At 45.9% G+C, this 13555-nt stretch overlaps 3 protein-coding genes across 3 annotated transcripts; 2 read left to right on the plus strand and 1 right to left on the minus strand.

Moving 5' to 3' along the window:
* Positions 1-187: 187 nt before the first annotated feature.
* LOC139822719 (uncharacterized) lies at positions 188-2303 on the minus strand. Its single transcript, XM_071794671.1, has 3 exons — positions 1876-2303; positions 1139-1813; positions 188-1049 (listed from the first exon to the last, which is right to left on the minus strand). The coding sequence occupies exons 1-3, from the start codon at positions 2301-2303 to the stop codon at positions 188-190; spliced, it is 1965 nt and encodes a 654-aa protein (XP_071650772.1).
* Positions 2304-3707: 1404 nt separating this feature from the next.
* On the plus strand, positions 3708-5315 carry LOC139822720 (collagenase 3-like). Its single transcript, XM_071794672.1, has 2 exons — positions 3708-3990; positions 4105-5315. Exons 1-2 carry the CDS (start codon positions 3708-3710, stop codon positions 5313-5315), a joined length of 1494 nt encoding a protein of 497 aa, XP_071650773.1.
* Positions 5316-9924: 4609 nt separating this feature from the next.
* On the plus strand, positions 9925-12958 carry LOC139823043 (uncharacterized). The gene is made up of 4 exons (XM_071795313.1): positions 9925-10370; positions 10450-11292; positions 11373-12112; positions 12293-12958. Exons 3-4 carry the CDS (start codon positions 11714-11716, stop codon positions 12953-12955), a joined length of 1062 nt encoding a protein of 353 aa, XP_071651414.1. The 5' UTR covers positions 9925-10370; positions 10450-11292; positions 11373-11713; the 3' UTR covers positions 12956-12958.
* The last annotated feature ends 597 nt before the right edge of the window (positions 12959-13555 follow it).

A 13555-nucleotide genomic window follows, 5' to 3' on the forward strand; every position in this document is an offset into this window, starting at 1 on the left:
GGTCTTGCCGAATACCGCATTGTTCATTAATTTGTACATTTCTTTCTCGAAATTGTTGCTAGCGTGAATTCTGAATCCCGTATTGAGCTCTATGTATCCGCGAAGCCACGGAGATTGTGCAAATCGAAGCGCGCGATGAATCTTCGTGACGCGCAATCCGAATCGAACGCATTGTTGTAGATTACGGTTAGTGCAGCACGTAGTGCGACTTATCGCACAGAGTAGCGAGGAGTTTATCGCACCGTTTTCCGGGAGGCTTATCGCGCGTCGGGCAGAACGGAAGGTCAGCATGAACGTCATGAAGTTCATGCGGATACGCAAGGTCGACCTCCAAGATATAACCGATAGCGGAGTCCAATGTCACGGACATTATATCGAGACTCTCAGCATCGTCGACCCATTGAAACTCCGCGTACGGCAACGGTTCGCACATCGCCCAGCCGTACAGATTGTTCACGTCGAGGTACATGAGATACGTCGACGATTGCGAAGAGTCGTGCGATCGCATGTATTTGTTGTTAGCTCGCGCGTACCTATTGGAGCATTGACTCAAACCACCGCGTATACCGTGTTCCACGAACATTACCATGTCGATATCGGTGAGCAATTCGAATCGCACCCCCGTGTGCTTGAGCATCGCGTCCCACGTATATCCCGGTAGAGTGTAGTAATGCGCGGGATCCAGTCCATAAGCGTCGATACAGGCGTCGCGAAAATTTTCGAAGATATCCGCCAGAAGAAACACATCCGTTTTAAGATACAAATCGCTGTACTCGCCAAGATTTTCCACGCGAAAACAACGCCAGACATTCCGCACGTGCTCGTAATCGCTATCAGTCGCGATCTCGCCGGTCAACGAACTGTAAAAGGCCTCGCGCGGTGGTAATTCCGTCACCAGCAGCTTATCAAAGCCGTCGACGTACTCGTACGGAAATACACCTTTACGCGTGAGCAGGTTGAAATCGCTTTCGCTTAGTTCCGAAAATTCCGAACGCGTAATTTTCAGCTTGTTCCTATCGAGATACGACGCCAATTTCTCGAGACTGGTGCTGAGAAATTTGAACGAATCCACGAATCGCAACTTCACGGAGTTTCCCTGCTAACGCCTTCCCTTACATTTTTCGTGAACGATATGTACGTCTCTTTGGTGAGCGGTAATAAATCGATACTACCCTCGAAGCTATTAGCTATATCCTTGATAATAAAGTGGGCATCATAACCGGACAAATTGTGAAAGAACACAGGAATAACGTATGAGTCTCTATAAAATAGATTGCAGCGCGGATGCGCGGGACCTCTGTAACGTCCGGTCAAGTGACAGTGATCGCGCACGCGTTGATCCTGCGATTCGAACGGCCTCTCGCATATGTGACAGCTCGTCGCGCTCGAAAAATTTCGAGTCTCGTCCAGCGTGAGCTCCGCCATGGTCACGTTCGTCATGAGTATCTCCCTCGCGCAATGCGCGATAACGTTAAGCTCGTTGACGAACCACGACACGCAGTCCTCGCCGCGACGAAATCTGTACGCGGCTGCGATATTATCGTACGGATTGCACAGATAGTATCCCACGCTAAACGCTTTGTGATGTTGATAGGCGTATCTCTTGACGTTATCGTTGTCTATTTCTTCTTTCTCCAACACGCATTCCTGATCGGCGTACACCACGAAGGGAAGTCGCTCCTTCCTACTGTGATCGCGAAAGCATAGCCACTTGTCGTCGTCGTTTGGGAGAACGATAGCGCAGTCGTTCATCTTTTCGCAGTCGACGCTGTGAGCGGACAATTTCTCACTCGAGTAAAAGTAGTGTAAGCATCTGAAAAAAAAAATATATATATATAATTTTTTTCATTTCACATACATCTTTTTTATACCTACCGATCACAAATGTACTTCATCTTCCTGTTCCTGTTCAACTGAGACCCCACCACCAATCGCGGTAGATTCTTTATCCACACGAAATGACCAACGTTCGAGTTGTTTCGCGAATCTAACAGATACAACAGATTGACGTGACTGTCCTTCTTATCGTCAGTGAGCCGTATAGGAGCGATCTCGTTTTCGTTCCGTTTCTTCTTATTCCTCCAAACGGTGAAAACGTTGACGGACACGTTGTTGAGTCGTTCGAACCTCGAAATTTGCTTCAGCGTCATAGGAAATTCGATTCCGTCGAGATTCAGTATTGAATAGTAAGGGTACGCGCTACACCTGTCAACGTTTATTTGAGCGGGATACATAGCGGAGATTATCGCCCACGCAAAACACGCGTTGTCGTTCGAACGCACGTTGATCACCGCTTTTTTCATTTTTATCTATCGCGGTATTTCCACCCAATATTCGGCGTGCATGGGATTGCATTTATTCACGTTCACCATCAGGCTCAATATACGTGACAATCCCCAGCCGCTGTCGCGTTCCTGAAACTCATCCAGACCCGCCATAATGGCATCGATCACGTATCTGTCGTACCACTCTCGCAAATCGGACGTAGGAAAGAGCTGACGATTTCCCGTGGCGATGCTTTTGACGGCGGTTTGAACTCCCGCGACAAACTCGCCGTTGAATACCGTATTGACCTTTAAGCACGCGTGTTTCTTATGATTGACGCGCACTTGTTCGAACACCGTGTTCCTCGCATCCTCGAGAAATAGTCGAGGATCAATGTGATTGGAGTTTATCACCACACCGGTCAATACGCGCCTCTTGAAAGCTGTCTCAATCTCCGTCCACGAAAATCCTCTGCTCGGTTCACCGTGGCCTGCACCCACCTGCGCAAAACGTTGACGCAGAGCGTTTTTCGCTTCTTCCAATCGCGCCACTCGAGCGATAAGAGAGTTCAACGTTCCGGTGCACGTCGGTTGAGTTTTTTTTTCGCGGCATCTTTCTCGCAGAGACGCGAGACACTCGTCGCACCGTCGTTCCCACTCGCGATACGCGTCCGAGGAGTCGACGCCCGTGGCGAGTTCGACGAGATCGCGATCCTCCTGCATATTTTTGATTGCTTAAGGACGTTTCGACGCGTCTTGACACGTGTTCATCCACATGGTCTAACCTTCGTTGTCCACAGGTATACCGAATTTAACTCTTTGATGAATTTCCTTGAATCTCTTGATAGACGTTTTTCTTTGATTTCTCTTCGAAAATTTCCTCGGAATTCCACGCATGTAAGACTTCGCTCTGTCGCTCTGAGCCACGTCTTCATCCACATTTCCTCACGCAGAGACCGAAAACCGATCTCTCTTCTCAGACTGTACGTCGTCAAATTCCATTGAACGTTCTCCTTCAACGCCACCGCCGCGATTGGTGACGAGGAGTCGTCGAATTCGACGCTGTCCGTGTCGGACGACGACGACAACGACTCGCTGCAATATAGATTGTTCGACGTTAATGAGTCACCGTAACTATCCGGGTCGGACGAAATTTCGAGATCGAGAGAGACCTCAACGTTCTCCTCGTCCCGATCCATCGTTGACGTCTATATAACCGCCCCATCGTCGGCACGTCATTTAACGACTTAACACCGCTGACCTGTATCGCAATATCCGCTTACATTTTTACAGACTTACCGAGACCTCCCATCCGCGCAGCGATCGCTGGAAAAAAAGGAACGCATTGCTCGATACGTCGGTCAATCGCGCTTCGATCGGGCAGTGACGCTTATCACTTCTCGAGGGGTCGGAGAGGAAAACGTATCGTTCTCTCTCTCGACGATGTCGCTCGCGCGCGTAATTTCGTTCGCGATTATTATCGTCGTGGCGGTAAATTGTGAATCGAATCAAAATGAGACTGTGATCAGTTATCTACAAAAATATGGGTATCTGGATAACAACAACGCTGCACAGCGATTTTCATCCTACAATACTACGCAGGAGTTACATCAAGCCATCTCACTGTTTCAAGAATTCTATCGACTACCCGGCGACGGTGAATTAAACGAAGAGACGCTGAATCGAATGCGTAAACCGCGATGCGGCGTCGAGGACATTTCGGAGCGCACGTTCGCTCCGCTTTCGGACAAATGGCCAAAGAAACATCTCAAATGAAACTTTCATCTGGCCAACGATTTGATCTTGAAAACGACCCGAGCCGCGTTCGATCTGTAGGCAGCAAATTCATCATTGACGTTCGAGCGCGATTCGCTGAATCCCGATATTCTGATATCGTTTTGTGAGTGGCGTCACATGATGGTAAACTCCTCCCGACGAAAAGAACTGTGTTCGGCTGCGCTCGACGGCCCCCACGGAGATCTCGCTCACGCGTTCTTTCCTACCGGAGAACGCAATTACGTCTCAGAGGTGCACGTAGACAAAGCAGAGACGTGGCACATACAGCTGAATAAGAATCCCCCGGGAACGTACAATTTACTTTACACGCTGACGCATGAGATCGGTCACGCTTTAGGCTTGCCACACACTTTTCACAAAGATTCGGTGATGTACGCGTACGTGCCTGATGACGCATTCCCCGTTCAACTTAGTCTAGGGGACGTTCTTTCCATACAACACCTGTACGGTGCTAAAGAAAACGTTAATTTTCTAAAACTAACGACGACGACGACACCGGCGACTACCACAACGACGATACCGATGACGACGACGACAACGACGACGACGATTACGAAAGACGTCGAGACGGATCTGTGCACCTTGCGAAACGTGGATACCGTACTGTTAATGAACGGTCGATTGTACATCTCGCACGAACGATACATGTGGTCGATCGATATAGACGGGAAAACTTATAAAAAACCCTTGCAATTGACGGACTACATGAAATTTCTTCGTAAGAATTTCACGCGTCTGATAGCCGCGTATCAGGCGCCCTCGGGCAATATCGTGCTGTTCGCTGGCAATATGAGCTATATGATCACTTATCCGCGTGTAAAGCTAGTTTCAAATTGGGCGAGATCTCACGCAAATCTCGGACTTCTCGATCCGAACGCAAAGATCAACGCTGTGCTGAACACGAACGAAGGACGATCTTATATCATATACAACGATAATGTTGTAGGCGAGATAAACGATTGTTCGATGACTATCGTTAAGTTCTACCACATTGACATGATATTTCCGGGAATACCTCACAGCGTATCGTCGGCCTTTCGATACATCGACGGTAATCTGTACTTCATCAGTAAAAACCGATTCTACAGATTCAACGAATTCACGAAAACCGTAACGGCATCCGGCAATTTTGATCTGAGGATCCTCGGTATTACCTGCCCGAGAGACGGACTGATGATGCAACTGCGAGATCTATTGAGTCGATTCATTCGAATTTACGCGAGGGAGACGTCGAATAGAGAAGAGGAAGAATAGAACGATTCGACGTATCCCCTTCTTTACACATCGCTCCTGAAAATATTAATGAAAGGAGGGGAATCGTAAATTTATTTCTTAAACTATACATCGCCTCAACTTTCCTCGAACGACTCATTCTCGCGTGATCCGTCAACTGCACCGCGACAACGGAGAAAAAAGAGAGAGTGATGTGTTCGACGTTACACGCCCCGTATTTCGAACAGCGCCAATCCGACGACGACGACGATCTCGAGAACGGTATCGGTAGCGTGAAAAGAAGAAGAGTCGACGAGCAATCGACGGAATTAGAGACTCCGTTTCCGAATCGGAGCAACGTCGACTCCTGGAAAAACACGTGGTGAGTTCGCGACGATCCCGTATCGTTCGCCTACGATCTAACAATAATTTTTCTTTATCTCCAGTCACGATGACGGTATTTTGAAAAGCGACGTTGAACGTCATCCGGTGCGAATTCTGGAAAGAAGATACCTATTAACTAAAACGGGATACAAATTCATAGACGTCGGTATCACAGCCGTACTCCCATGCTACGTGCACATCGTCATAGGGGATTGTCACGGCAAGGAAATCTCGCTCTTACCTGAAACATGGAAGGAACTCGTCGATCAAAAACGCAGGGTCTTGTCCCATCTGCAGCGTGGCAAGAACGCGCGCGCCCCACCACCGATGTGCATTGAAAACGGAAATTTAACATTACGATTTGGAAAGATTAATAATAAAATCTGTCGACCCTACGCCTGGAAACATCCACGACTCGTCTGATCGTTTCGATTAACACCGTGCTCTATATGTTCAACCTCGACCTTTGCGTTAATCGCCTCGTGACCTCGTTGCGCGCGATAACCGGCATGATCGACGCGAAGCTGACGCGTTTCATCGCTATTGCAGCCACCGTGACGGATCTCGCAAACGTCCCGAGAGCGGTACGTGAGAGCGAATTTTTCGATAGCAATGACATCGTTGATTGCGAGTTAGCCGCTCTGTGCTTCGGAAATACCGAGAAATTATTGTAAACACTTATCGTTAAAATAAAGGGAAAAGAAAACTTGCAAAACTTTGCTCGTTACTGCACTTTTGTATCCTCCTCCTCCTCCTCCGATATCCTACGAATAAGGAAAAGTAAAAAATAATAGCGTAGGATAGAAAATAAATCGGACATTTGTATATTTATTCGTCTCGAGATACGTAGACATTTATATGTATTTTTGATCTCATATGTAATCAAAAAGTATGCGTATTCATGAAATATAATGTTTTTTTTTCACTCGTCGCTCCGGCCACTTTCGTAGACGACGTTTTTCGTTTCCTTCGTAACACTGGGAATCTTCTTCAAATTGTCCGCCGCTTGGGCCAAAAACTGGCGCAGTAACTGTCGCTTGCGATCTGTACGCGACAAAGTGGTCAAGATTTGAGATCGCAATTTCGCGTATCTCCACCAATCACGCCTTTCCTTATTCGCGATATCCTTGACGTCGAAGACGTCCAGGCGGATCAACTGCGATCCGATCTCCCCGGGCGACCTCACGGTAAGCATCCGTCGATCCTTCATCTTCGATATATGTATACTGCGGCATACGATCGAGATCGCGACCCTTCTCCGTCAGGTTGAACAACGCGTCGAGCCCGCCGCCGCTGTATCCTGCCTCCTCCTCCTCCTCCTTCTCGTCCCGCTTTTTCGCGCTGTACGAATGATCCGTCGAAATCGCGGCGATATATCCCCTGCCGCATCGACGGGTAAACTTTTGACGTATTTGTCGTGATAGTTGATCCATTCGTAAAAAGTATCTTGTGTCATCAGATCACTCACTAATGACGAATACAACTTCGACGGAAGTCGATCACGAATGAAATTATACATTTCGTTTACGGAACACGTAGGACTCTTTGGACCTTCCTTCAACCACAATTTATACAGCTCCGTCAGCACGCTCTTGATGTTGCTGCCCTCGCACATACGACGTACGTCACATTCGGTTCGCTTCTGATTCGTAGTTGTCAGGTACTTTGAGACACTTGCAAGCAACAGTCTCAAATTCCGCGACGCCGAACATTCAGGATTCCAAATTTCGCGCAGCAGATCGAGCAAAGCGAAATTGACCGACTCGATATCCATCGGCGCGCGTTCGACCTCTACGACCTGATCCTCGAACGGCTCGTCCAACAACGACATCAGAACTTCCTTATTCATTCCTTTCAGTTTACTCTCCATGGCACTTTTTTCTCCATATGTACGTACCGCGCGAGCTCAGACCATCAACGTTCTCGCACTTTCAAGATCTTCAAACTGTCAATTCAATTGCGCGAAGATTCGTGTTTTTTCACTCTTATATACGCTTCGAGAACCGCGCGCCTCCGATCTCGTCGTCCGACGAACGACAGAAAATACACAGGGTCAAAGGTAACTGCGTCGTTTCCTTCCCGAGACCTTGAAAACGAACGACATCCGAGGTTTCCTATTTTCTAGCGCTTATGTATGCTCCGATAACCGCGCACAAAAATTTCAATCACATATCTACATATCTACATATATCTACACCTATCTACATATCTACATATAACGGTAATTCAACATTACGATTTATGAAATCATATCGATTCATAGCGTCTTCGCACTCGAGCCACTTGCCGATACATAATCGGCATTCATTAGCTCGTTTTACAATATATACAATGCGCCCACAACCGTCGCATTCAGTTTTGATGGACATTTCCACCCCGTACAGTGAGTTCATCAAAGCGTGCCAGTTCGGTTTATACTCGTAGTATCAATGACGATAAGGAGATGCGAGAAAGCACGTCTCGCACAGTCGTTGTCGAGGGTGTACCGATCATATATAGAAGGGACGAATCCCTATGACACAATAGTAAGTATTGAGGTAGTAATATGGTCCATCATACTCATCATAATGCTGGGGAAGAACCCCATCAGCTTCCAGAGAATCTACTGCCGGTTCTTCTACCGGTGGTTTCATATTTTCTATGAAAGTATACTATTTTTTAAAAATGTGTAAACATAAAATAAAATAAATTATTATATTTTTCTCTTACCTTTGTTAAAAGTTTTCGCTGGTGCAAATTCTGCTTCGTTAACTTTCGATGCTAGATGTGTCAAATCCTTTCGGAATATATACCCGATGAAAGAAATCATTTTTACGGTAAAAGGTGTGAAATGGATCGATATTTGAACTTGCTTCTTGTTTTTCCTAGATTACCGTATTAATTAAGAGGTTTAAACTAGACGGAAATGGATCCATCTTTGAACTTAGTTCCTGTTTTTCCTAGATTACCACACTATTAATTAAATGTGAGGTTTAAACGACGTTTGTATATTCCCGCTTAGATTTTTATAGACTTACTGCGACCTTCCAACCGAGTCGCGATATCTATTTCCGCTTAATTATTCAAAGACGAGAAGAGAAACGCGCAGTTTATTTCCACCCTACCGGCAATGTCGTTCGCGCGCATAATTGCGCGCGCAATTATTATCGTTACTCGGTAAATTGTAATTCAATAACAGGGTACAGAGTACAGAATAATTTCATGTACGATATTATTTATTCCTCTCGAAATATACGCGTTTAATTATTTTCTCTCATCATTTGCGTGAATAACCTCGTGACCTCGTTGTGGGCGATAACCGATGCCGCGACGACGACGACGGGAAAACAACATCGCTCGTCGCTATCACGGCCGGCGTGACCCGTGACCCCGCGGCGACAGCGATACGCGAGAGCGGCGAACGCGAATTTTCGCAGTCCGCGGGAAAACATCGTCGCCGTCGAGTGTCGCGAAGTAAATTTTTTTTCATCAGTGGTCCGCGCGGCGCGAATATCGACGCGTCGCGGCGCGCGGAAATCGTTCGCAAAAATGCGCCGCCGCGCGCCGCCGCGAGTGTCGACGACGACGACAACGACGACGAGTGACACAGGTACAATATATGTGATAAAAAATATTTTTTAAGTGCTGTTTCGTTCCATACCTCATGGGAGTGCCCGTCGGGTGGGCGGGGTGAGGAAGCGGAACGCGCGGGAAAAGCGGTTAGTGAGGTTAGGATAGCGTTCAGAGCGAACACGTGATCGCTTCTACTTTCCTCCCTAGGGAGGAAAGTAAAGCGGTGCGGTACTCCTCTGCCGACGCCATCCCCTCTCCGACCGCTTACGCCATTCCCCGCGCGTTCCGTTTCCTTACCCCGCCCCCCGACGGGCACTCCTGATCTAGGATTAACATTGTTCATCTACTAATGTTCTTAGTATAATTACACAATGCTCCATTAAGTCCCAATCATCTGGCTGCAAAGTGTTCTTATACCCTAACAATGCCAAAGCAGAAATAATAGGTTCTTTATTAAGAAAAAAGGGACTTGGTTAGAGGGCGTGTAAGTGTATGGACGTGTGTAATTGACGCTGTGATATTAGAACGTATTTAGGTAGTCTTAGGGTGCCGTCCCATGGCGCGTATCGCGATACGCGCGTACCGGGCGTATCGAACTCTGCGGCCAATCACAGACGATCCGCCGATTTTGGTACGCCGAAATTTGCTCCTAAATGTCCCATGGAGCGGATTAAGCGTAAACGGACCAGCGGATCTTTCCGATAGAGCCCTTTCAAAGATTCCGTCGAAACGGATCCGTGATTGGCGATCCGCTGGTTACGCTTCCGCTTTATCCGCTCCATGGGACAGTAGGACCCGTTTGGCGACGTACTGAACACACGCACACAAACACGCATGTGACTCATGCACCTAAAAGGGCGAACGTAATAACCTCCAAAGTGAAGTCAGTTGTACGGCAAAAAATCAGTGTCGAGATCAAGATCGAGATCGCCAAGGTGATCGCCATGAGGTATTCGCCACCGCTTAATCTAGATCCGAATCACCTAGATTACCCCGAGAACAGTGTCACCACATCGATTTACGTTTCAGATCCAGATCGCCCTTGTTTTCTCCTCGAAGAGGATCACCTCGCTTGCGTTTGCCGAAGAATTTATTTGACTTTTGCGTGACATCAGTGTACGGCAAAAAATCAGTGTCGAGATCGAGATCAAGATCGCCAAGGTATTCGCCACCCTTAATCTAGATCCGAATCACCTAGATTACCCCGAGAACAGTGTCACCACGTCGATTTACGTTTCAGATCCAGATCGCCCTTGTTTTCTCCTCGAAGAGGATCACCTCGCTTGCGTTTGCCGAAGAATTTATTTGACTTTCGCGTGACATCGTGTACGGCAAAAAATCAGTGTCGAGATCGAAATCAAGATCGCTGTTCAGGCGCGATCTCGATGAGATCGCCTGAGATGCCGGGTCGCTCAGACTTGAGCTCGGCGCGGGTGTGCCTCGGAGGATTCCGGGGGGTATTCGGGAGCAAGAGATAAAAATGCGAGTGTAACAACACAAACTTTAATGCTCCAAATAACAGTGCAGTGAGAAAGAGCGATGATAGCCCTTCGTTTCTCCAGTCCTTGAACTATTGGCGCTTCGTGGTTGTTAAAGGCGTGGACCGGGGTCTTGCACTGCTGAAAGGCAGTTCGGCGTCGGGCGCACTCTCACTCACAATTACAAAACGCAGTGGAGAACAAAACTTTCGATTCTCCTTCCCGATTACAGGCTTGATTCGGATAGAGAAGTCCGCGAGCGAGCGAGGAACGGAGCGATTGAGGTAGGAGCCAAGTCGACTTTATGCTTGGTCTCGGTACGAGCGACTGACTGAGAGAGCGATCGCGAGGTAAACGCGTCGGTTTTGGGGATGTTTATTTTTTCGCGTTGTTGCTCGCTCGCTCGATGGATGTGCACGCAGCGGGCGCGTGATCTTAGAGACGCTCGAATTTGCGCGTGAACTTCGAACAATAAGTGAGGTACGACCGTATGAAAATACAATGAAATAAAGGACGGCGCTTTTAACGGTCTGAAACTTAGCTGGCTAATAACATTATTCGTACGAGGCTAACGTACAATTGTTCAACTTCGAACAATCGCCAAGGTATTCGCCACCGCTTAATCTAGATCCGAATCACCTAGATTACCCCGAGAACAGTGTCACCACTTCGATTTACGTTTCAGATCCAGATCGCCCTTGTTTTCTCCTCGAGGAGGATCACCTCGCTTGCGTTTGCCGAAGAATTTATTTGAGTTTCGAGTGACATCGGTGTACGTCAAAAAATGGATTCCGAAATAGTACCAGCTAGCTAGCCATTTTTTGTTTTGTAAATAAATTTAAACGAAGTTACAGTAGTTTTCGTCGACAAGAATTGCGACGTAAAATATTTCTATTGTATGCACTGTACGTAATTTTGGTAAACAAAGAATCTGGAAAAAAAAACGACAATATTGGGTGCGTCGTATAGGTATTTACCGTACAACGGCGATTATTACAAGGAGCGAGTGATAATTTCGTAATAGAAATGGAGACTGAAGACAATAAAAAATTTGTAAATTATTTCCGAATGGATTCTATCTTATTTCAAGAATTACAATCAAGAATCAAATTAGTCGGCCCATTCATTGTTAAACAATATGTTGTTCGAGAGCCAATTCCTCCTGAAACACGTCTGCATATTACGCTTCGCTATTTAGCATCAGGAGACAGCATGACATCGATCTCATATGCCTATCGAATTGGCCATAATACTGTATCAAAGATAATATCAGAGACCTGCGAAGCAATATGGAATGCTTTGAAGGAGACAGTTTTTATTGATGACAGTCCAGAGAGTTGGCAAGAAATTGCCAACGAATTTCAGCGACTTTGGAACTATCCAAACTGTATAGGATGTATTGATGGAAAACACGTTACATTGCAGGTATATAGAAAGATGTTTTTTTAATTATAAATTATGGTACAGAAACTTCAATACTATACATTTATCATATCACCAATTCGTCATAACAAATGTTAGTCGAAGAATGTGGGTCCTTATTGTGGACTATCTCTTATTATTAATGTTCGACGAGTAATAAAATATATGTAATTTGTCTTACAGACTCTGGCAAATAGTGGCTCGACGCATTTCAATTACAAAGGACACCACAGCATCAATCTGTTAGCGATTAGCGATGCGAAATATCGCTTTGCTATGGTCGATATCGGTGCGGAAGGTAGACATAGTGATGGAGGAGTTTTTAAAAATAGTGAAATGGGAAAACATTTCGAAGAAGGTACATTCAAGCTGCCAAATACGAAGCCTATCGAAATTGATGGACCAGCACTGTCTTATGTGTTGCTAGCGGATGAGGCTTTTCCACTGACAACGTACATGATGAGACTGTATCCGCGAAGTGGCAAGCTAGGTCTCAGGAAGAAAGTTTTTAATTACAGGCTCAGTCGAGCAAGACGTGTTGTAGAGTGCGCTTTCGGGATTCTAGCAGCAAGATGGAGGATTTATAAAAGACCCATAATTGCAAGTGTTTCAAATGCGAGAAAAATTGTTCAAGCAACAGTAGCACTTCATAACTTCATTATCAGTAATGAGGAAAAATTACTTTCCAAAAGTACCTACGTGCATATGACTCCTGAAGATCGCACTATAATTTCTGAAGGAATTAGCTCGTTGCCAGTTACTACAGGAAGACAAATGAACAATGGCATCGAAATTCGAAATGCTTATTCAAATTTCTTTATAGGTACTGGTGCATTACCATTTTAGTGGGAGAGGGCAATGAATAATGATTTTTAATTTACTTGATATTACATTTTATTTATATATAAATAAAAAAGGATTTTATACTTGATATTACATTTTCTTTATTATATATACCTTACATGTACCTTACATATAACCCAAAAAATTAAGTTTTGTTTTTGCAAACATAATACTACATAATAGTAAATAAAATAGAATTGTCTCGACAAAAAATAAGACTAAAAAAGAGATAATTTTTGTTCAAACTCTGTTCGGGCGCGCAATAAACGCGCCGAACGAATTGCCGAATCCGTTCCGCGAGAACGCGAGATATCACGAATGGCTCCGCTCAGCCTTTCAACTATGAGACGACCGGGGGTTCAGCTGAACGCGGACTCGATCGCCGGTCAGGAAGTTGAGTGGAAGGCCCAAAAGACAGCAATTGACTTATAATATATACAAACTTTATTTGATATAATAACAAAACTGACGAAACGCGAGATGTACAGACAAATTAGTGCGAATGCACTCGGCGCGCTGTGACTTGTAGTTTTGAAGCGCGGTTTTACATAAAGTGCGATTTTACCGAAACGCGGTTTTCTCCTACTCTATACTCCTCGGCGC

The sequence above is a fragment of the Temnothorax longispinosus genome, chromosome 12 (genome assembly GCF_030848805.1).
Source record: "Temnothorax longispinosus isolate EJ_2023e chromosome 12, Tlon_JGU_v1, whole genome shotgun sequence".
NCBI classification, from domain to species: domain Eukaryota; kingdom Metazoa; phylum Arthropoda; class Insecta; order Hymenoptera; family Formicidae; genus Temnothorax; species Temnothorax longispinosus.